At 55.4% G+C, this 22923-nt stretch overlaps 1 protein-coding gene across 1 annotated transcript in view; it reads right to left on the bottom strand.

The window, feature by feature from the left end:
• PLXNA2 (plexin A2) overlaps positions 1-22923 on the bottom strand; it is a 143213-nt gene that overhangs the window by 78294 nt on the left and 41996 nt on the right. The window contains exon 4 of the mRNA XM_066565353.1: positions 13230-13364. Within this exon, the coding sequence (XP_066421450.1) occupies positions 13230-13364 (135 nt within the window). The remainder of the gene's footprint in view (positions 1-13229; positions 13365-22923) is intronic.

Below are 22923 nucleotides of genomic sequence, written 5' to 3'. Positions count from 1 at the left end.
ACACGCGGGCACGGCTCCAATGGCCCAGCCTCGCTGTGCCCTGCATCCCGCGTGTGCCTGGCAGGATTACTGAGCTGCAGCGCTGCCCACAGAAGGGGCTGGGCACCAAATGATGCCTCCCAGCCCCTCTGGCTCCTTCAGTGCCCATTTCCCTCTGCTTTTCCAGCACAGCTTCCCACATCCCAGAGTGGGTGACCGGTGCTGGGCACTGCCCAGGCTCCCCGAGGCTGCCAGAGCTCCAGGAGCATTTGGACAACACCCCCAGGGATGCCCAGGGTGGGATTTTGGGGTGTCTGAGCAGGATTTGGAGTGGATGGTCCTTGTGGGTGCCTTCCATACCCTAGGATTCCATGAATCCTGGCTGGCAGAGCTGCAGGGTCCATCCCTCAGAGCCCACATCCCACGGGATGCTGCCTTGCCAAGTGAGCTCTGTAGCAATGCCAGTACAGAGCCTGCTCAAACCTTCTCCACAGCCACAAAGGCCTGCTGCACACAGGGCAGGAACACAACGCTCAATTCTTCATTTCTGAACCATTCAGGGCTCTTGAAACTGTTCAAACACTGCACAGACCTGGGAGGAACATCCCAGGCATGGCAGGTTCATGTCATTTTACAGAGCCTTGAAAATCCAAAGCATTTGAGTGTCCTCAGCAGCTTTAAAGGTCACAGAGTGGTATCACTGCTGCTTCCACAGCCTGGCCAGGGCCCTGCTTGGTGTTTGCTCCAGGAACACTCCGCAGTCTCCACGGCTTTTTAGCAGGATTGCTCTCCAACTCCATCATGCTGTCCTTGCCAGTCAATTTTCTGCTACTCCATCACTTTCCCATTTGTATATCATTACACACGGCTGTCAAAAATAATTTAGGAACCTGACGGGCAGTGTGAGGAACGAGCTGTCCTAAGCATATCCCAAACTCCTGGGTTCTGCAGGAGAATGAGCTCTAAGCCTTTTTCCCCACAGAAGGAGCCCGGCGTGGCTGGGTGTAGGACATGGACACATCAGTGAGACCAAGGAAACATCTCAGGAGACAGCACAGCCGAGCTTCAGGGCCACAGCAAACGCAGGGAGCACTGAGAGCGGTCAGCACACACGGTTTGATCACTCGGAGGTGTTCTCCCTCCTCCCTGTGCACACCAAGTCACTTTGGGCTGAATTTTAACACTTTGTTTGCCTTGGAGGCTGGAAAGTTCATTGAGTTCTCCCAATTTACTGCTCTGCAATGCCTTGTAGGCATTTTGCTTTTCCCATAGGGAAGACAGAGCTGGGCTGGCCCTGCCCACGGTGACCTTGGGCACCTCAGCCTGTGATAAGGTGCCAGACTTGTCTCAAGGCTAAAGAGGAGCCCTGGAGAGATGGTTTGGACTCCAAGAGCAGATTTAGACCAACAGGGACATCCTGCTTCTCTCTGGATCCCCAGGCTGTGGAACTCCAGTGCAGGCAGGGCAGGGGGAGCCTCACTTTGTACAGGCAGGAAAAGGATCAGAAAATCCTGGACCAGCCTGAGCTGAAGGGTCCCACAAGGATCAATTCCAAGCCCTGTCCTGCACAGACACCCCAAATCCCACCCTGGGCATCGCATTGTCCAAACATTCCTGGAGATCTGGCAGCCTTGGGGCTGTGCCCATTCCCTGGGGAGCCTGGGCAGTGCCAGCACTCTCTGGGAAAGAGCCCTTCCCTAAAATCCAACCTAAACCTGCCCTGACAGCTCCAGATCAAACCCCTGAGTCCCCTCTGAGCACGAGGGGCACCCACGAGGTTGGAGCAGGCAGCTCCTCCCTTGGCCACAGTAATTTGGAGGTTTCTGATGAGTTTAGTGGGGAGGCTTTTCCTCCTGCACAGGAGGCGTCAGCAAAGCCCTGAAAGCCCACACTGAGCACCACAGACAGATCCAGCTGGGACACTGCAGCTCCCATTCCTTGGAGGCTTTCCTTCCTCCCAAAGGTCCCCTGGTGCTGCAGGAGGGTGCAGGGTGAGCCAGGCTGGCTCTGCCTATCCCCACCAGCCACAAAGCCGCTGCTGCTGCCATGCTTTAACTCATTTTCATACATTTATGCCGAGACTAAATTTGTCCCTGTATATTTTCCTCCCCAGCCTAGTAATCAGTAGTGGAAATAATTTGCTGTTGTCTGCTCTGATGTTGCCATCTCTTGCACACATCCAAGTGACAAAGACATCAGGCCCTCAAAGTCCGATTGAAGAATAATTGGAAATCCAAAGTGGCACTAAATGTTATTTTCTAAATAAAATGCATTAAATTACAGAACATGAGGCTGTCAAGCATTTAAAAAGATTAGTTAGAGGCAGAAAAGAAATATTGTTCAACCCTTCAGAGACTTCATTACATGCAGAGGATACCCCTGTGTTCTTTGGGACAGGCAGGGGGAAAGGGAATGCAAAGCTATGGAAATATTTCCAGCAGCCTGTGCTGTCCCACATGGGCCTGGCCGCCTCTGCACTGCTGGATTTGCATCTCAGTTGCTGGATAAATATCTAGAGAGATAGATACACGGATATGTGGATAAATATAGGTGAGAAAGGCAAGATGGGTGTGGAGAAAGCAGATAAATCAAGAAAAAGCAGAGGGCAGAGCAATCCCTGCCTCAGTGCCTGCAGGGAGGAGAAGGCCCAGCACCAGGACAGAAGGGATCCTGGATCTCTGCAGGGATGGGGATGGCAGCCAGCCCCGGGTGCCCAAATCACCCCAAACCTGCAGAAAAGGGACAAATCCGGACACAGGTCCAGCAGCTGAGCCCCAGGGCTGTGTGTCTGCCTTGGCTGGGTGTTAATAAACCCAAATATTGCAGCAGCTGCGCTCAGAACCTCGGCAAAGCCCAGCCTGGCCATGGAGCACAGAGACCATCGTATTTCACCCGGTAGGAGCTGCTAAATTCACACTTAGAGCAATAAAGGCACAGCCAAACAAACATGACCCCAGTGGGACCCGTGGCTGGGGCAGGCACATCCCAGCTACACAAACAGCAGAGCTGAGGTGCATTTATCCCAAATCCCTCCTCTCACCAGCTTTCCCCAGCAGCTCTGGCCCCTGGCATTAATACCCAGAGCCCAGCGGGCTGCAGGGGAGGCAGAATTATTTACATGGCTGCTTCCTGCACAAGGATTAAAGGCCAGGTGAGGCTTTTCGTGGCAGTTTTTATTTTTATTTTTATTTTTATTTTTTTTAAATAAGAGCAGATAATTATCACCTGACATTATGGAGGTGCTGATACACCAAGTGCTGCTGCCCCTGTGCTGGGGGAGAGGGCAGAGCAGCCCACACACAACTGGAGATGGATTTATTCCAGCTGAGGGCTGGGGAGCCAAATCCCTCTCTCCCAGGGTTTCATTAGCTGGGAATGGCTTTCTAACGAGATTTACACAGCCCAGCCTGGAGCCTGCCCGTGCTGCCCTGCACCCAAAGACAATAACCACGGGCAGCTCACGGGAGCCTCCTGTGCCTCTGTCTCCATCCTCCAGTGCTGTGACACTGCTGAAATCGGGGTGACCTCAGAAACCCCACACAGAAACCCCACACAGAAACCCACAAACCCCACACAAACCCCACAGAAACTCACACAAACCCCACACAGACCCACGCAAAACCACATAAACCCCACACAAAATCCCCCACACAAAACCCAAACCTCACAAAACCCACACAAATCCACACAAACCCCATGCAAACCCCTTCACAGGCCCCACACAAAACCCCACACAAACCCCACACAAAAACCCACAGAAACCCCACACAGACCCCACACAAAACCCCACACTGGTGCTACAGCTTCAGAATCCTGCTGGTGGCTTAAAATACCCCTAAACCAACCAAAACTCAGCATTTGGACACTGCTCTCAGGCACAGGGTGGGGTTTTGGGGTGTCCTGAGCAGAGCCAGGGCTCAGTGATTCCTGTGGGTGCCTCCCAGCTCGGGGAATTCTGTCATCCCCTTTTTCCCTTGGAAATGAGGGCTCAGGTCCATTTTGGGTGGGTTATGGCTGTTCTGGATGGCTCCATCCCCCAAACAAAGCCTAAACCCAATCCCACCCCCCTGGTGCTGCCTCTCAGGGAGATTTTTCCTACAAATCCAAGATTTCCTCCAGCACCCTGCTTGGACGAGGTGCCAGGGACGAGCTGGAGCCCAGGCCACCAGCCAGGACCACGCAGAGGCCTAAAATGGAAAAACCCAGCTTGTTTTTGAGTGCCTGGAGCCTGCCCCCTCCTCTCTGCAGGCACGGGAATGCTGTTTCTGGCACAGCTTCTCCAAATAAAAGTGTGGTCAGCTCTTTTCTGGATGGGTTTTTGAGCGAATTGTTTTTGTGGGCAGCGCTGTCTGCTCCAAGGCCCAGCCACACAGGGAGGAGTTATTGTTAAACCCTGGCCTTGCCCTGCTTCCTTCCCGAAGAAAATGAAAATAAAAATACTTAGATGTAGTTCTTAGTGAGGTGTTAATAGCACCCAAGGCACTGACAGTTGTGAGTCACTTAAATGGATGAGGAAAAGCCCAAACATAAGGCAGGAGGCAAAGGAGAAGTCCCTGATCCCAGTGCTGAGTGCTGTTCTCACTCCAACAGATTGGGGAAAATTGCTCCCCTCAGCTCCAGAGACAGCCAGGCAGCAACCCCCGACCAAATCCTGCCCTCCATCTCCAGGGATTTTGGCCAGTTTGGTTTTGATGTGGCTCTGGAGGCCGGGGCAGGGTCCTTAAGGGCCTCACTAACAAAGCAAAAGGCAGCACCCTGCCTCTGAGAGCCTTAGAATCAGCGAATCCTGGAATGGTTTGCCTTGGAAAGGACTTTAAAGCTCATCTCATCCCACCTCCGCCAGCCACCTCAGCAGCTGAGAGCCCCTCAGTGCCTGGGGCTCCTTTTTGTGCCCCCTCCCTCCCCAAACCTCCCGATTCCTCCGCTGCTGGGATGGGATTCCTAAAGGCTCTTTGAATTCAGCTATTTGAAGGCATCTCTGGAGCCTTGCCAGGCCAGGGTGGGCTCTGCAGGCCCTGCAGGCCCCCGTGCTGCCCCTGCCCAGCAGTTTGAAAGGGAGCACCAACACTGGTGAAACTGGGATCAACTTTTCATGGGCATTTACCCATTCTAAAGGCTCACTCCAAGGAGTGCACGGGAATAGTTGCAGTTGGGAAGCTGATGCCTGGATTTATGGGTCTTTATAAACAACCTGGCACTGCAAACCCCACCCAGGGCCTTCTCTTCCCTCCTTGTCCTCGTTGGAGCATCAGCCTGGGCAGGAGCGAAGTGAGGAATGGCTGTGGGCCTGAGGGTCTGGAGGCTTTCCCAGATTTCCTGTGTGCCTCAGGACAGGTCACACAGCATCTCTACGCTTCAATCCTGATCTAAAACCCAATATTACTGCCCCATCTCCCAAATCTGGGAGCGGAGAGCCAAACATTCACAGCCTGGTGGGGGCTGCTGCAGAGAAACCGGTGGAAAAGGCAGAGGGAAAATAAAGAGGGAAAACAACAATCCCCCTGTGTGAGCAGCACGTTCCAGGCTTGATTACAATAAAAATAATTTCTTTAACACCCACACAGAAAGCTCCAGGCCGGGACTGCTGCTCCCCCTCTCTGTCTGGCCCCCAGCACTCTTGGCAGGGCCCTGGGCAGGGCTGGGGCAGGGGGAGCAGGCAGTGTTTAGTCTGCCAGGCACATTCCTGCTCGCTGCTCAAATAAATACAGGATTATTGATGGAGCTCCCTCCCCTCCCCAGCATCAGGCAGAAAGGCCACAGTTATCAAGTGGCTCCTCAGAACAGCACAGGGATGGGGCTGGAGGGACACCCAAGGCCAGAGGGGTTCTGGTTTAGAAAGGCAGGATCTGCCCCAGGGCTCAGGATTTCCATTTGGGATGCTGAATGTGCTCTCCAGGAACATCCCTGAGAAATCTCTGTACCTCCCTCCAGAAAATATCAACATTTTTTGCCACAGCAAAGTTATAATGGGAAATATTTTTCCAGAGGAGGAGGAGGAGGGAGAGCAAGAGCAAACCTCACAAAAAGTTGTTTTTTTTCTGCTTTACAACCAGCCTTAAAACTTTTATATTTAGTCCCAGCTTGCAAGGCCATTCCAGCCACTTTCCCTGGGGCACATCCATAATTTTCAACCTATCTGGAGCCTGCAGGAGCTTGACTCAAGTTCCACCTCATCTGGGGGCATTTTTCAGAACCTTCAGGGGAAAAAAGGAGAAAAAGGCAAAGGCTTTAAGAGTCAGGGTGGATTTGAACTCTCTTAAATCTTTCTGCCCCTTTGAGCCTCAGACTGAGTCCAAGCAGGGGCTGGAAGCCTGGAGAGGGCAATCCTGGGGGGGCTCTCAGCTGCTCCCCCAGCCCACACAGCCACCAGCAAAGTGCCACATTGTCCCAGGCTTTTGAGGAGCCCAGGCAAAGCCTGACCCAAAGAAAGCACTACAGGACAGAGCTTGAACTTGGCAGAGTCAGACCCAGGAATGGTTTGGGCTGGAAAGGAGCTTAAACCTCCTCCAGTGCCGCCTCTGCCCTGGGGTCACCTCCCAGTGCCACCATGCCACCTTCCAGTGTCCCAGGGTACTCCAAACCCTGTCCAGCCTGGCCTGGGACACTGGCAGGGATGAGGGAAGCACTTCCAGGGGTGAGGCAGTCCTCCCAGGGGCTGGAGGGATCCAGCAGGAGCAGCTCCTGCACACTGAGTGCACAAACCCCACCACAATACAGCGATCCTCCACGCCGCAGCCCTTTTTCCATTTCACCCTTCGCTGGATCATTTTATGCATCTATTCCCACTGCTAATTTGAACTAATTAAAGTATAAAATAGAATAATTTGTGCAATTTCAGAGGTCCCCTCAGCATATTGTGAGTTATGTTTCCTTTCTGTTGGTGCCTGATGTGAGCAATTCCCGGCCTCGCTGGCTCAGTACCCCCAAACTCCTCTGCTGGGGACACAAACTATTCCAGGAGCACGGGCATGGGGGACAAGGGGAACTTTAAAGGGGAAAAAGAATCCAAATTTGCTTCTAAATCTCATCACTGAGCACTGAGTGTGATGTTTCAGATCTCTCCTTCAAGGCCTTTTCCCCCCTGGGAACACGGCTCTCTCCTTTTACTGCTGGTAAGGAGGACCTGGGTCTGTCTGTCTGTCCATCCAGGCAGGAAATCCTGCAGCCTTCCAAACCCAGCCTTGGACATCAGCATCACCCACAGAGGTGGATGAGGCTCTGGACAGCGTGGGAGGTGTCCCTGTCCACTTCCAGTGGAGCTTTAAGGTCCTTTCCAACCCCAAAAAATTCTGGGAGTCCATGGGCTCAGCTTCCCTCAGGATGGAGCAGGGGTGGTGGCACCAAATCTGGAGGGACATCAGAGCTCCTGGGGGTGTCCCAGGTCCCTTTGCAGACCCCACAGCCCTGGGGAGCTGAGGCTCTGTGCCCGTGAATGTGCACGTAAGGGAAATTCTAGAAATACCTCAGGACTGTGGTGGCTGGAATGGAAATGAAACAATGGGTCTGTGGAAGGGGAGGATTTGGAAAGGGAAGCAAATGCCGAAGCAAACACGTGGGAACCCTGTGGCTGTGACTGGCAGGGGAAGAAACAGCCCTAATACAAAGAAAAACCAAAGCAAAACAAACAAACTGCAAACAGGCAAAGGCAGGCAGCGCTTGAGAGGAACAACCACACGAGCAGTGTCTGCGACATTACTCACGCAGGAAAAACAAACCCAGTGACCCCCTGCTCACACCAGCCCTTCCTCCCGCCAAGTTTATTCTCCAAGGATTCCTCACCTCGCAGGCTTCTGCCCTGAGCTGCCCGCGTTTATTTTGGGTCGGGACAGACATCCCTGGGGGCTGGGGGAGGCTCTGGGGCCAGCAGCAGGTGAGCCCCAGCAGGGCTGACAAATGTGCGGGCAGCAGGAGCCCAGCAGGCTGCCCCACCTGCCTGGGCTCGGCTTTTTGGGCAATCCGTGGTAATTAACACATCCTCCCTGGCAGCCGGGTACCGTTAATGAGAGCTGACAAGTTTTTAGTGGAATTTCTTAATTATTCCTAATTGAGCTCGGGAATTTTGGGAGGATGGAGGAGGAGCTGTGCACACAGCCCAGGGGTACAGCCCTTCCTCTCCAGGGGCTCCTGTGCCCATCCCAGCTCCCTCTCTGTCCCAGCCCATGAGCAGGTGGAGGGGCCCAGGGGAGAGAGGATTTTGGACACCTCTGGTTGGGATCCAGCCGAGCCCTTCTCCCTGTGCCAGTGTCCAAAGTTTGCTGAGATTGTGTCCAGCTAACTGGCTGTTCAACTAGCAGATAAAGTAGTTAAAAATTTAATCAGTTCATTTTTTTCCCCTCTTGATGACTGCAGAGCCTTTTATCCACGCCTCGTGCATTTTTTATCATGTTTTCTCAGTTCTCTTCAGGACACCATCGGTATTTACAGCCCTGCTCAGGCTCCAGGACTGATGGGCTCCCCTGTTTTTCTCAGCCCTCACTCCCATCCAACCTCTCCTAAATCATCTGGGCAGCTCCTGTCGGCCTCCCCCTCCCTCAGCATCCAGAAAATTCAGCCCAAAGCAAAGCAGTTTGCACAGGACTGAAGCCTTGGGGGGTTACAGGGCAGGGGAATGCACAACAAATTATCCCTGGAGAGCTGCAGCTCCTGGCACAGGGGCACTTGCCAAGCAAATATTTCACTGCTCCCAGAGCAGGCTAAAAGACAATTCCTTTACCTAAAGCCACGGTGATGGATGTGGAGGGGGAAGGGGGAGTTCAGTCGGTGGAAGAGCAACAGGTCTGGGAATCAATGAGGAGGAGCTGCGGCTGCCCCATCCCTGCAGAGTTCAAAGCCCGTTTGGATGGGGCTTGGAGCAGCCTGGGGTGGGGTGAGATGAGATCTGAGGTCCCTCCCAACCCAAACCGTTCTGTGGTTCTCTGGTTCCATCAAAGAGCACAAACCTGCGCCATCCAAAGCCACAGAGGGCACATCCAGCACTGCCTGGAGCAGCAGGGGCTCCCTCAGAGCTCTGCTGTGTTTGGTGGTGTTGGTGGGGTGGTTCTGGGCTCTTCTCTCTGCCTGGGGAGTGCTGAGGCTCCCAGCCAGAGCAGGAGGCGGCTCTGTTCCAGCCCTCAGAGCAGCAGAGGGAAATCCTCCCCGGTGGGTGGATCAGCCCTGGCTGGGCTGGGAGCAGCCCCTGAGCCCATGAGCGGTGCAGGGATTGTGGAGGACGGTTCTGCAAGGTGAATTTTGCACCTACAGCACTCTGGGCAGTGCCTGCTGAGGAAGGTGCTGCTGTTCCCCCCAGCACCTCACCTGGGGGTTCACCTGAGCAGCGCCGACAACTGAGGCATCATGAGCTGGGAAATAAGGAAGGGAAAATTCCTGTTGGCACAGTGGTTTTGGGCAGGGAGGGCAGAGGGAGAGCCTGCTCAGCACCAGCTCCTCTGCCCCTGCAGCTCCCACCTGCCAGGAGCCCCTGATGCCCAGGCTGGGGTGGAAAGGGCCCTCCTGAGATGTTTTCCCTCACCCCTAACACAGGATCTTCCTTCCAGCCACCACTTCGATCCTGCTGATTGAAATTCCACGTCTGCAGCCCTTGATTAGGTGCTGAAATCTTTCGGAGCCAGCAATCCCTGCCCTGGGTTTGATCGAGCTCCTCTCACTCCTGCCTTAAAAATAACCAAATTCCTTCTTCTGTCGAGAGCAGCAAAAATCTTTGGCCCCGGTTTTGCTGATGCTAACACAATGCCCACAGCCCTGCCAGGCTGGGGAGCAGAGGGGGCTCCTGCAGCCTCGGGGCCACCAGAGCACCCTCATCCCACAGGACTGATGGAGCTGGAGCTTTCAGGCACCGAGGGAGCCCAAGGGCCTCGCTGACAGCCAGACAAGTGATGCTGCTGGGCTGAGGCACAGAGCCACCCCTCAGCACCAGCAGCACTTGTGGGAGCCCCAGCCCTTCCCTCTGCAAGGGGGAGAGCAGAGAAGGTTTTCTGCACGTGCAGGGGTTGTTGGTGAGGGCTCTGTGACAGACTCTGTGACAAAATGGGAGTTTTTAAATCAGGGGGCGTTGGTGGCCCCACATTTGTCAGACATTGCCATTAACCCTTCGCCTGCTGTTTGATCAGCCCTGGGTGCACCTCATGTCTCATCAGTGAAGCAGCAATGTGACCAATTCTATGTCAATATATTATTTTTTGTGGGCTTTTTTTGTGTTTTTTGTTTTTTCCTGATAGAAACTGTTAATTGAATTTGTCTGTGAAAAATGAGGCAGCTCATGCTGGGCAGTGGCTGAGAAGAGCCATGGTCCCCTCACTGTGACTGTGTTGGTCCCCTCACCACAGAACCCATGGTGAATTTGGGGACAGGACCCAAAATTTGGGATTTTGGGGAGATCAACTCTGCCAGCACCCACCAGACCCAGTGCTATTCCCACCCTTGGACCCCACAAAGCTCTTGCAATGCCACCCATCTCCATCCTCTCCATCCTCTCCATCCTCTCCATCCTCTCCATCCTCTCCATCCTCTCCATCCTCTCCATCATCTCCATCTCCATCCAGCTCTCCCTAGCCTTGCTCAGAAATGGGCCTGTGAGCAGAAATGGGCTTTGTTTGCTCCACCAACACTGAGAAATGAATTCCTGCTTTATATAGTGTCAGAGCCACTTCTCCTTTCCCCTGTGAGTGTCTGAAAGCAGGTGCTGAGAGAAGGGAACCTGAAGAGCTCCTAATAACCACCCTTAAACCGAGTGGTTCAAGAGCCCCGAGTGCCTGGAAGCAAAGTTTCTTTATTCCTCTCTCCCCCGGATTGGGCTGTGCAACTGTTGCTTCTGTGCTTTGTGGGAGTGAAATCAAATGTCAAATATTCTGCTTTGGAAGGAGCTGGCAGCGAGACATGAAAGGCTCAGGGAGAGCTCAAAAAAAAGAGGGAGGGAAAAACTGGAGCAAAGCACAGACAGGGCTGGGACAGGAGCCAGGGGATGGGGAAGGGCTGTGCCTGCAGCCACAGCTCCAGATCTGAGCAGGGAGAGGCTCTTTTCCCTGCAGTTCTGCACAAAGCTGGTCCTGGCTGCTGCCTGCACAGAAGGGAGCTGGGCTCCGTGCCGAGGAGCTCCCTCCATCCTTTGTGGGAAGCATCTCCACAGCTCCATCCCCACATCTCCACAGCTCCATCCCCACATCCCCACAGTCCCATCCCCACAGCTCCATCCCCACAGCTCCATCCCCACAGCCCCACAGCCCCATCCCCACAGCCCCATCCCCACAGCTCCATCCCCACAGCCCCACAGCTCCATCCCCACAGTTCCATCCCCACAGCCCCACAGCTCCATCCCCACAACCCCATCCCCACAGCTCCATCCCCACAGCCCCACAACCCTCAGCTCCATCCCCACAGCCCCAGGCCCAGGAGCTGCCCCCAGAGCCCATCCCAGAGCCTGTCCCAGGGCTGTCCCCATGCCCAGAGGGGCTCAGGAGGTGCCAGCAGCTGTTGGAGAGCACCTTCCCCAGGTGAATGGCACAAACCCCCAGCACCTTCCCCAGGTGAATTCACAGCCCCAGGCATTCCTTGGGGCTATGTGTGGACACAGCCCTGGCCTGCTTCTGTCTCAGATATCAAACCCCAGCTCTGAACAATCCTCCCCCCACGTTTACTGCAGCACAGCCCTGCCAGGAGCAGCTGCTCCCTGTGGCATTCTGCTGTGGCAAATTTTGGTTTGTTCTCCATTTCCAGCCCTTAAAGGCCATTTTTTGCTGTGTATTCTTGGTCCTTCTGAGGGCACCTCCCACCATTTACAGCCTCACCTTCTGGAGCTGCTGGACCTCCCTCCTCCTCTCAGTTCTGACCCCTTTTCAATCATCAGCCTCCTTTAGAGAGAACCAGGGAACAATATCTCCTTGGCTGCACTTTGCTGACCTATCACACTGCAGCATGGGGGCACTGGGGTCACCACAGGAGCTGACAGGATCCATATACATGAGCTGCTGGATTTTGGGACCCAGAGCATGCATTGCTGCAAGGGCAACAGGCGAATCCTGTGGCAAACCCTGCAGGGAATGAGAGGCAACAGCCCCCAGCTCCTGGAGTCTCCCCAAGGCAGAGCCGCGGCTGGAAATGGAATTAATGTTCCAGGAATATTCTATTATTTGCTAATTCTCTTCACATCTTTTTGTTTCACAATTAAGCAAATTAGCGCTTTGATGAATATTAAGACGCTCTTGCCTCATAAAAGATGAGTTAGAGGCATTCCCCCTGGACTTTGCTCCTAATGAAAACACTTCCTCAACTGTTTGAGATCCACACTGGGTCCTTCCCTCCCTGCTGGGAGCATGGGCAGCACGTGGCTCCTGCCACAAAGTGACCAAGAATTAACATTTGAATAAAATAATTCAATTGCAAAGTTTGCACAGATCTCATTATCCAGCCCGAGCTGGATGGGATCTGAAATTTGTGGCTGCTACAGACGCAAGTGTCTGTCCCTGAGTGTCTCCAACAAGCACAAAATGCCTTCCTCAGCCTCAGGGGTTCGCTCCCTCAAGGTTTTCAGCAGGGAGAAGACTTTGCCCTCTTCTCAAACATTTCTTCCCTGCTTTCAAATTACTTTATAACCAAGGAACCCTGCAGCTCATGACAGAGGCAGTAACAGCTCAGAGCCCCAAACCAGCTCAGTTCCCATCCCTTCCAGCCAGGAGCAACCAGGTTCAGCTCTCCCCCAGGCACTGCTGCCAATCTCTGCTCAGGGGCAGAAAAACCCGAGCTCCTCCTGGCCCTCCAAGCCCTTATCCCCATCCAGCCCCTTGGGGCTGATCCCCAGAGCACAGTGCTGAGGAAGTGTCACAGGCATCTTTGATGGAAAATCCTTTCCTTGGGACTTTTCCTCCTGAGAAGCTGAGAGGCCTCAGGAACAAAATGTAAGCAGTGGTTATCTGCTGCTGTGGAATGCAACAGGTGCATCTGGGATTGGGCTCATGTGGTTGTTTCTAATCAATGGCCAATCACAGCCCAGCTGGCTCGGACAGAGAGTCCAAGCCACAAACCTTTGTTATCATTCTTTCTTTTTCTATTCTTAGCCAGCCTTCTGATGAAATCCTTTCTTCTATTCTTTTAGTATAGTTTTAATGTAATATATATCATAAAATAATAAATCAGCCTTCTGAACCATGGAGTCAGATCCTCGTCTCTCCCCTCACCCTGGGACCCCTGTGCACACACACGGGCACAAGGAAGGGAGCAGGAATGCCCCGGGCAGGGCAGGGCAGGGGGCACTCACTCACCTGGCGCTCTGACATGACGTACAGGTACTTGTGGTCGGTGGAGAAGGCCATGTCCCGCAGCACCGGGCTGCCGTCCTTGAACACCGGCACCACCTCGTACTGGATCCCGCCCTGGGGCGGCCCGTCCGCCCGGATCTGCAGCACAAAACACACACAGAGGTCAGGGGGCACCTCCCAGCTGCCAAATTCTGCCTTTGTTTTGGGGTGAGGGGAGGAGGGGGACAAGGTAGGAAAGGGAATGAATCCAAAAATCTCAGCTCTGAACTGCAGACGGAGCAGAGGCAGCGTGTGGGAGCAGGAGCTGGAGCAAAGGTTCTGTCTCCACTGTAGCCAGTGTGATTTCTTCACTCCAGGAGAAATAATGAGAGAGTTTTGTGGTTGCAAGGCGAGCACAGAGACCTCCAGTGAGCCATGATTGACCATCCAGGGGGAAGGAAAACTGTAAACTTTTAAGATTCTCTCTAAAATAAACCTGAAAGGAGACCACAAAACTCTACAGCCAACAGCAAAGCTAAGATTCTGCAGAGGTATTTTTTAATTCTCTAGACACCTATAGAATGACACTTAGATAATCCCCACCACCTCTTCCTGCCACGGAATCCTCCTGGAGCATCATCCCTGCTTGAAACCTGAGGATGCTGCTGCCACTTCCCTGCCTGGAGGATTCAGCGAGGCCAGGCCAGCCCAGCCCGTTGTGCTGAGCGAGCAGAGCTCTGGCACAGCCCCACACGGTCCAAGCATCCCTCCGTGCCTCCCAAACACCGCCCTGCTCCCGCAGGAAAACCTGCCCGGGCTGTGACAAGCCCCGTCCCTGCCAGCAGCCGCTGCTGCGGAGGAAGCGCCTTCACTTCCCCGAGTTAATAATTGATGGCCTCGGGGGCCGTGGGCAGCGGGATAAACAAACTCCGTACGTTGTCCTTCCCACCAGGATCTGCGCGTTTGGAGAGCCACGGGATGGGAACGGGGCTGGGCGAGCCACGGGCCGGCAGCGACAGCGCTGCTGGGCCGGGGATGAGCCGGGGATGAACGGGGAACTGCCGGAGATGAGTTGGGATGTACCGGGAATGTACCGGGAATGTGCTGGGATGTGCCGGGAATTGCCGGAGATGAGTCGGGATGTGCCGGGAATGTGCCAAAGATGTGCAGGGAATTGCCGGGATGTACCGGGAATGTGCCAAGGATGTGTCAGGAATTGCCGGAGATGAGTCGGGATGTGCCGGGAATTGCCGGGATGTACCGGGAATTGCCGGAGATGAGTCGGGATGTACCGGGAATGTACCGGGAATGTGCTGGGATGTGCCGGGAATGCGCCAAGGATGTACCGGGAATTGCCGGAGATGAGTCGGGATGTACCGGGAATTGTCGGGATGTGTCAGGAATTGCCGGGAATTGCCGGGAATTGCCGGGAATTGCCGGGATGTACCGGGAATTGCCGGAGATGAGTCGGGATGTACCGGGAATTGTCGGGATGTGCCGGGAATTGCCGGGATGTACCGGGAATTGCCGGAGATGAGTCGGGATGTGTCGGGAATTGCCGGGAATTGCCGGGAATTGCCAGGATGCCCCGGGAATTGCCGGGAATTGCCGGGATGCACCTGCTGCCCCTCCAGGAGAGGGAAGGCGGCTCTAGGAAAGCTCCTTATCCCATAGATGCCGTCGGCTCCCGCCGGGCTGTGCTGCCCCAGCCCTTTCTGCGGCCCCGGGGTTCCCTGCCTGGCTGCGTAACGGAGCAAAAGGCAGGAAAACCCAAAGGCCAAACCTTCGGAAGAGGTAGGACTGGCACAGAAAGGAGCCTCTTTTTCTGTCCTCGGGAGCTAAGAGAGCAGGTTGTTAAAAATCTCGTGGTTTAGCTGAGAAATGAGTCAGCCCAGCGGGAAGAGCCCAGGAGAGCAGAGCTGCTCCCCTGCACCCTCTCCAAATAAATGCTCCCCTCGGAAAGGGCCCCGGTGCCTCCTGCCATGTTCAGACATGTTGGACACACACAAACACATTCATTCTCTGCATTTCTCTCTTTTCCCCTTTACCTCCCGAGTGTTCAGTGCTATAGCAGAACATCAGGAGGGAATGTGAGTGGTCTGTGGAACGCCCACAGCCAGGCACAGGAGCCCCTGGCAGGATTAAGCTGCCAGCCCAAGCCTGCCTTGAAAGCCCTGAATTTTCAGCAAGCAAAATCCCCCAAAAGGCAGAAGGTCAAAGAAAGCAAAATCCCCCCAAAAGGCAGAAGGTCAAAGAAAGCAAAATCCCCCCAAAGGCAGAAGGTCAAAGAAAGCAAAATCCCCCAAAAGGCAGAAGGTCAAATCCTGCTTTAATTCCTCCTGTGAGAAATAGGATTGTCACAGCCCCTGTGAAATACCAAGAATCAGAGGCAGATCCACACCAGTATGAGCCCAGTGCCTTACTGGGTGCTGCCACTGAGTCACCCACGCTGCAGCAGGGACAGAGGGACAGAAATCACCGAGGAATAAAGAGCAGGAACGCGGGGCTGTCAGGGCTCCACAGCCACCACCGTACAAAGGGCTGATTAATGGCCAGACAGGAATGGAAGCCCGGACATGAAGGATCAGCAGCCTTTGTGAAAAACAACTGTTTTCCAGAGTTCCCTCAGGGCACCAGCAGCTCGTTAAATTGAGCTTCTTTCTAGTAATGAGGTCAGACAGGGCTAATAAAGAGAGATACCACTGGACAAGGCTGGTGCAGACCAATTCCAACTGGGAATTGCAGCTCTGGGCTGGAGGCAGTGCCCCACAGCCTCTCCAGCCCGGCTGAGGGCTTGGAGCTGTGCCTGGAAGGGGAGCCTGGGATGGGTTTGGTGCCTGGGTTGGAGTTTTGGGGCACAGCACGGGGTGCTGTGCACTGTCTGTGCCCTCCTGCCCCCACAAGGGCCAGGGAGCAGCCCTGGGGCTCTCAGGGACTCTGCCACCATGAGGTGGCCCAGGGCCCAGGACAAGGGGACAGCAGAGCCACTCCCTGGGCGGGTGTTGAAGGCCCAGAGCCCCCAGAGCCCCCAGAGCCCCCAGAGCCCCCAGAGCCCCCAGGCCGAGGGGCACCCAGTGACACCAGGATGCTCCGCTGCATCTCTTGCTCGGGGCTCGGTTTCCATGGCAACAAATGATGATGTCAGAGAGAAGAGCGATGATTCCCGAGGCCGGGGAGGAAGAAAGGGATCATCTCACACAGCAGGAAGCGTCTTGTTGACGTTTGGAGAGGGAAACCATTCCTCTGCCTCGCGTGTGGGTGCCCTCCCGGCGCCTGACAGCTCCTGAGCCGTCCCTGGAGCAGGGGCTGGGACCAGCCCTGCCCCTCTGGGCTCATCCCCAACCCAGGGCCCTGGGGGAGAGGGGAGCACAGGGATGGGCTGGGATCCCCTGATCCTCTTTGCTCCTGTCCCCTCCCTCTCCCTGTCTCCTCTCCCGGCAGGGTGATGGCTGTGAAAAGGGATCAGGAGAGGGGCACCGAGGGAAGAGGTGGGGATGGGTGGAGCACAGGGGTGGGGAGAGGCACCCCAGGAGCTGGAAACAGGAATCAGAGGGACAGCAGAGCCCAGGAGGACACACCACGGGCTGCCACGCTTGGACAGGGACCTGAGGAGCTGCCCGGGCCACATCCAGCCCTTCCCTCCTGCTGGATGTTTACAAATCCCTCCTGAGAAGTGCCTCAGGACCCAATCTGCAAATGCAAACTCGTCCCTGCTCTCAGGGCAGCCCGGTGGAGGAGCAGGATGTGCTGGGTGCAGGAGCTGCAGCCCCGCAGAGCCGGGCTCACACTGAGCTCTCTAATACCCCCACAATGCAGCTGCAGGCTAAGCTGGGCTTTATCACCAGAGATTAGCAAAATACCACATTGTGGCAGCGTGTAGGAGCCACTCAAGGATCTAATCTGACATGAAGCTCCAGCACACCTCGTGCAGGAAAGTTCCCCTCAGGTGCTGTGCCCAGGCAGTGCCAGTGCTGGGGTAGCTCTGCACTCCCCCCCAGCAGGCTCCCATTAGGAGACATCGAATCTCTTTGCAGGAACTTTCCATGATTAAATTACCTGTCTGTTTTCATTAGGGGTGTTTCCACCAGGCTGACTCAGGATGGAATTCCTGGTGCCAGAGAAAACAGCTGAATAAGTCCATGCATGAGGAGCTGATTCCCCAGCCTGGGTCCTGCAGCAGGGCCACCCATGAACTCCTCCCCACCTCTGCAGGGGCCTCATGGGTCCCAAAGCACTTTGGGATTCCATGTGGAAACAGCCAGGGAGGCACTGGAGGGGCTCCTGAGAGGATTCCCAGGGCCAGGAGCAGCAGGCACTGCCTGAACTTGCTGATTTTTGTAATGGCAGCGAAGTGAAATCTGGCCCTGCATGATTCTCCTGGTCCTGCATCCTCTGACCCCCACAGCAACCTCCAGGAGGGGAGAATCCACACCTGGAACTGCAAATTGTTACCCAAAAGGTTTCCAAGAGCCCTTCAGGCCCTCTGGGAGTGAAGTACCCCAGACTCCCTGCTGACATCGGGGCTGGACCCATTTCCAGGTCATCACTGAACCCAGAGGGGTGTGGGGATTTCTGAGGATCCTTCAGCCAGTCCAGCCCACATGTGGGATGTGAGTTTGCCAATGCAGGTGTGCCAGGCCCCTGCAGGACCCCTCCCCATGTCCCCCCCCAGCCTTCCTGCAGGCAGGAGCCGCAGGGTGGGACTGGGCTCCACGTGGGAAGCCTCCCCTCAGAATTCAGCTCAACAGGAATCCCATTGGGTGCCTTTCCTTTAAATCAGAGATGTGTCCCTGAGAAAGCTAATGACAAACCTTACATGCACGTTCCATTCAAATCAGCACATCCAATTAACTTCATTACCTGCAGGCTCCCTCTCTCCCAGGCTCTTTCTCTCCTGTCACATTTTCTTGATGCATTTCTCTCAGATTAGGAGGGAATGGCTCTGTCACCGTGGGCATCACCTTTGCCTTGGCCCCAAAGCCTCCATGGATGGTTCCCTGCAGGAGCTCATGGTCCTGTCAGGCTGGGAGCAAAGCAGCTCCTGAGAGCAGCTCTGCTCCCTGAGGGAGGAGAAAATCCATCCTCTCCCAGCTCACACTGTCCAACTGAACATTAAATACTCCCACTAATCACTGCTGGGGCTGCCCTTGCAAAACTCTGGGGAGAAAGTCTGCACAAAGTCTGCATTTCAGACCCTGGTGGGACCATCCCAACACTGCCCCAGGAGAGCCACACGTGTCCCCTCTCACCTGGAGCCCACCTTTCCCAATGGATGAAACCGGGAGTTTAAAATTGCCCTTGGCTCAGACAATCCCTGCCCTGCAGCATCTCTGGCTCTCCTGGCTGAGCAGCTGGGCCTGGGTTTCTCCCTTGGCATCCAGGGGGTGGGAAGAGGGGAGCAGAGTGGGCAGGCAGGGTGGGCAGCACCCGAGCAGGGGCAGGCAGGGGGCTCCAGCCTCATTTTCTGTGTGGGGGCACCCACAATGTTGGACCTGCCAGGAGAAGAGATTCCACGAACATTTATTCCATCAACACAGCTCCTCCCCTGCCACGGGGAAAGGGATGGGGAGCAGGATCCCCTGCTGCCTTTCTGCAGGGCTCTGGAGGGGAAAGGAGCAGCTCAGCCACCCTGACAGGACAAACCCCTGTGAGCAATTGCCACTGGGGAGGTTCTTTCCTGCTCCAGGCTCTCCCACCCCTGTGCTCCCTCCAGCCTCGTGCAGAGCTGCTCTGGATGAGGCAGGGAGGGTGGCACACAGGCACCATGCAGGGCCCAATCAGCAGCCCCACGTCTTTAATTCATTGCTGCACGAGAGGCTCCTTCAGAACAAAGCTGCCAGTTCAGGGGATCATTCCTTGAAAAGACTTTTTATTTGAAAAGCTGTCAGCTCACACCTTGTCACAGCCCTACTTGCAGCAGCACAACTTTAATAACATGCCACCTCATGCAAATGAGCTGCTAATTAATTAAGTAGTATTCTTCCGGGGATGGATTCATTAGAGTGAAATTTGGGCTGGCGAGGCTGGATTGCTTTGGATGGTGCTTTAAATCAGCAGCATTGTCTTCTCCTGGAGGCCCAGCTCTCCCTCCCATCCAGAGGGAAGCTCCTTCCCATTCCGTGCCCCCAGGCAGGCTCTGCACACCCTGGTGCTGCAACCACCTCTGCAAGGCCCAGACCAGCCCTAAACCAGCCCAAACCAGCAGTGAGGTGTACAAAATGATGTATGAGGTGCCCACAAGATTTTCCCCTATAGTTCTGAGGAAATCCAGTGCAGGGGAGGGCTCAGTACGAAAGCAGGAGGTAGAGGCTGTTAATCTGGGGGGCTCCAGGATCAGGGCATGCTGAGCAGGAGCAGAGCTGATTCCTTTGGAGCACTTGTTGGAAAGAGACAATTGCTGGGGGTCCAGGGCCAGCAGCATCAAACACAGCCCTCAAAGGGTGGAACACTCAGGGTCCTGGGGGCTTCCTGCCAGGAGGAGGAGAGCTCGGGGCACAAACCCTGTCCTCTCTAATCTGTCCCCAGGGAGCAGGGACGTCCCTTCCCTCTGTTCAGCAATAATCCCCTTCTCCCTTTCCCCTCCTGTTTGATTTTTGGGGAGGTGATGGCTCCAGGAGCAGGCAGAGGGGTTTTTATTCCTCCAGCATCCTGCTCTCATCCTGTGGGCCTGGCAGCCTGGAGGGGCACTGCAGGGTTGGCTGGGTGGACACAGCCAGGCTGCCCCTGAGCCCTCTGGGTGCCACAAACCCTGGGAAGGGTCATTCCCGGCCTTTTCCCATTCTCTGCCCTTGTTCTCCCCTTTGCCCTGAGCCAGAGCTGGGCTCAGTGTTGGAGGCACCCAAAGGAACACAGGAGCCAGGACAGAAACCCAGAACTGCCTGGCTCTGTCTGCAGGACACACGCAGGGGTGGAGGGAGGTGTGAGAGGCGTCTGGGGAGTGAAAAACAGGAGAACAGGGCCGAGTGCTGAGCCTGAGCTCTGTGAGGCACAGAGAGCACCAGAGCAAGCCCACAGCTGGTGTCATTCTGGTGCTATTTAGGGCGAGGGAGGCACCAGGTATCTGCTTGTCACAAACCATTTGCAGCTCTTGCCCAAAGCCCCCAAAATAGCCCTGCATCTGTGTTGTGTGTCCACACCTCACCTGTGCCCTTCCAGCTGAATAATCCTGCACAGCTCCGTGCCAGGCTCCCTCTCCCCAGGAACATCCTCCTCCAGCTCTGCATTTCACAGCTGAAGGGATTGGTCCTGCTTGCTTTGCTTTGTTGACCTTGAGTGGCCATGTAAAATGGCATCAAAAGCCACTTAGACAAGACTGTCTAATGTGAAGTTTGCTCTAAACGAGCTTCAGTGAGTCGAGATTCTCCCCAAGGAGGAAAAAACTAAATGACTGTCAAAAATTGCCACACAAAAACCCTGTTTCTCCAAAGCCACGGCTTCCAGCTGATCAGGTGGGAGCCACAGGGCTCCTCAGGAAATATTATTCTCTTTCCTCTTTGAAAACATCATGTAAGTAATATGTTTGAAATGGCTTCGATTTCCTGCCCAGCACCTCGGGGGGATGCTGGAACACGAGACAAACTCGGAGCTGCCGAGGGCCAAAACCCAGAAGGAAATAAGAGAATGCAGATTTTATTGTCTTTGGGGTTTATAAAGCTGTGGATAAACCCTGCCTGGTGGTTCTGCGCTGCTCTGGGTCAGGCAGGAGCCAGCAGGTGAACAAGGAGGCCGTGCACATTTTTGGTTTCACTTGTGCATGCAGAGCCAGTCATGTGTTACTGATCAGATCTAACCTTGCTGGGGCAGAGGATGTGAGAGAATTACCGAGCTCAGCTCAGCTCAGATCCCGGGAAATGAGGGAAATGAGGGAAATGAGGAGTCTCTCCCAGCCCCCAGGCCCTCCTGCCCAGCAGGGGCAGAGCTGCAGCTGGCAATGGGCACTTTCCGCCTGTGAACCGGGGCAGAGCCTCACAAAGGGCTGGGTCTCCGGAGGTCGTGTGAGGACAGAGAGCCCCGGGCAGGCTGGCAGCGCCCCAGGGCTCCCTGCAGGCCTCCCCTGGCCCTGCTGCCTGCCTGGGCTCTGGCAAAGCCCCAGCAGGGGCTGGCTCCGTGCTTGGGGCTGCCTCAGCATCCCTGGGCACGCAGGAGCTGCAGCAATGTCACCTGCAGGAGGGCACCAGGCAGGGCCAGCAGGGCTGGGGACATTGGCTGGTGCATTCCCTGTCCTGGAAGCACCGAGGGTTCCTGATTGGAGGCTCTGCAATAAATCCCTGGCACTGAATCTGTTTGCTCATTCATGCCCCAATCTCCATCAGACGGAGGTTTGAGGTAGCTCAGGTTCCTGGTGTGTGAGGAAAGCTCCTGCTGCCCCTCTGAGCTGCTTCCCCAGTGCTATTCTGGGGCAGATCAAGGATAAAAATAAAAATAAAAAGCAAAATCTCCTCCATCTCTGCACTGAAACTCCCTAAGCCTTCGGCACATGCCCTTTGCAGCATCTCAGAGTCAATCAGCAGATAAGCAGATGAGCTGGCTCTGAACAATCTGTGTGTGCAACACATGGAACGCTGCTCAGGCCTGGGCTGCAGCAGGGTTTGCTGGGCTGGGCTCAGGGCACACGTCTGTCCCTGTCCCTCTGTCCCTGTCCCTCTGTCCCCTTCCCAACATCAGCAGCAGGAGCTGGGCCCAGGCTGGGTGCAGGGGTGCAGGCACAAAGCCCCAGCACATTCCTGCCCTGCTCCATCATTGACCTGTAGGTAAACACGTGGCTTCCGCCCTAATCCCCTGCAGCCTCATGAACATCAGCCGCGCTAAATTTTTCATGTAATTAAGAGAAAAACCCTAATCCAGTGTAATTAGCTCCCTGATTGCCAGCGTCAGGCAGCAGAGCAGTGTTTGAACAGCAATTCAGGTCTAGCTGGTTAGGCAAACACTGCGTGTGTGGCTCAGTAATTCAACACTGGAGCGGCTCCCCCTGTGCTGTCCTTTGGGCTGCTTCCCTCAGAGCTTCCCCTGCTCCAGGGGCCTCATCTCCCCAAAGTGCTGCTCCAGTTACAGCCCCGAGGGGCGTGGAGCCAGGCCAGCAGCGCAGCCAGAGCCCCCTCCCTGCTGATGCTGGAGTGGAGCCCCCATCTCACCGGGATTTTGGGTCAGCACCACCCCTGCCTGCCCAAATTCAGCACCTGAGAGGCACAACTGAGAGCCTGGTGGGGAAACAGGCTCCTGGTGGGGATGCTCAGCACCAGCACCACAACCAGGCAGGGCTGGAGGCCACCACAGCTCCGAGGGGCTTTGTGGTGCAGATCAGAGCCCATCCCAGCACCCAGCCCTCGTGCAGATCAGAGCCCATCCCAGCCCCATCCCAGCACCCAGCCCTTGTACAGATCAGAGCCCATCCCAGCCCCATCCCAGCACCCAGCCCTTGTGCAGAGCAGAGCCCATCCCAGCACCCAGCCCTTGTGCAGAGCAGAGCCCATCCCAGCACCCAGCCCTTGTACAGAGCAGAGCCCATCCCAGCACCCAGCCCTCGTGCAGATCAGAGCCCATCCCAGCCCCATCCCAGCACCCAGCCCTTGTGCAGAGCAGAGCCCATCCCAGCCCCATCCCAGCACCCAGCCTTTGTGCAGAGCAGAGCCCATCCCAGCCCCATCCCAGCACCCAGCCCTTGTGCAGAGCAGAGCCCATCCCAGCACCCAGCCCTTGTACAGAGCAGAGCCCATCCCAG

This window comes from Molothrus aeneus, chromosome 24 (assembly GCF_037042795.1).
Source record: "Molothrus aeneus isolate 106 chromosome 24, BPBGC_Maene_1.0, whole genome shotgun sequence".
In the NCBI taxonomy this organism is placed as follows: Eukaryota; Metazoa; Chordata; class Aves; order Passeriformes; family Icteridae; genus Molothrus; species Molothrus aeneus.
This window is presented reverse-complemented; position numbering and strand designations above follow the sequence as displayed.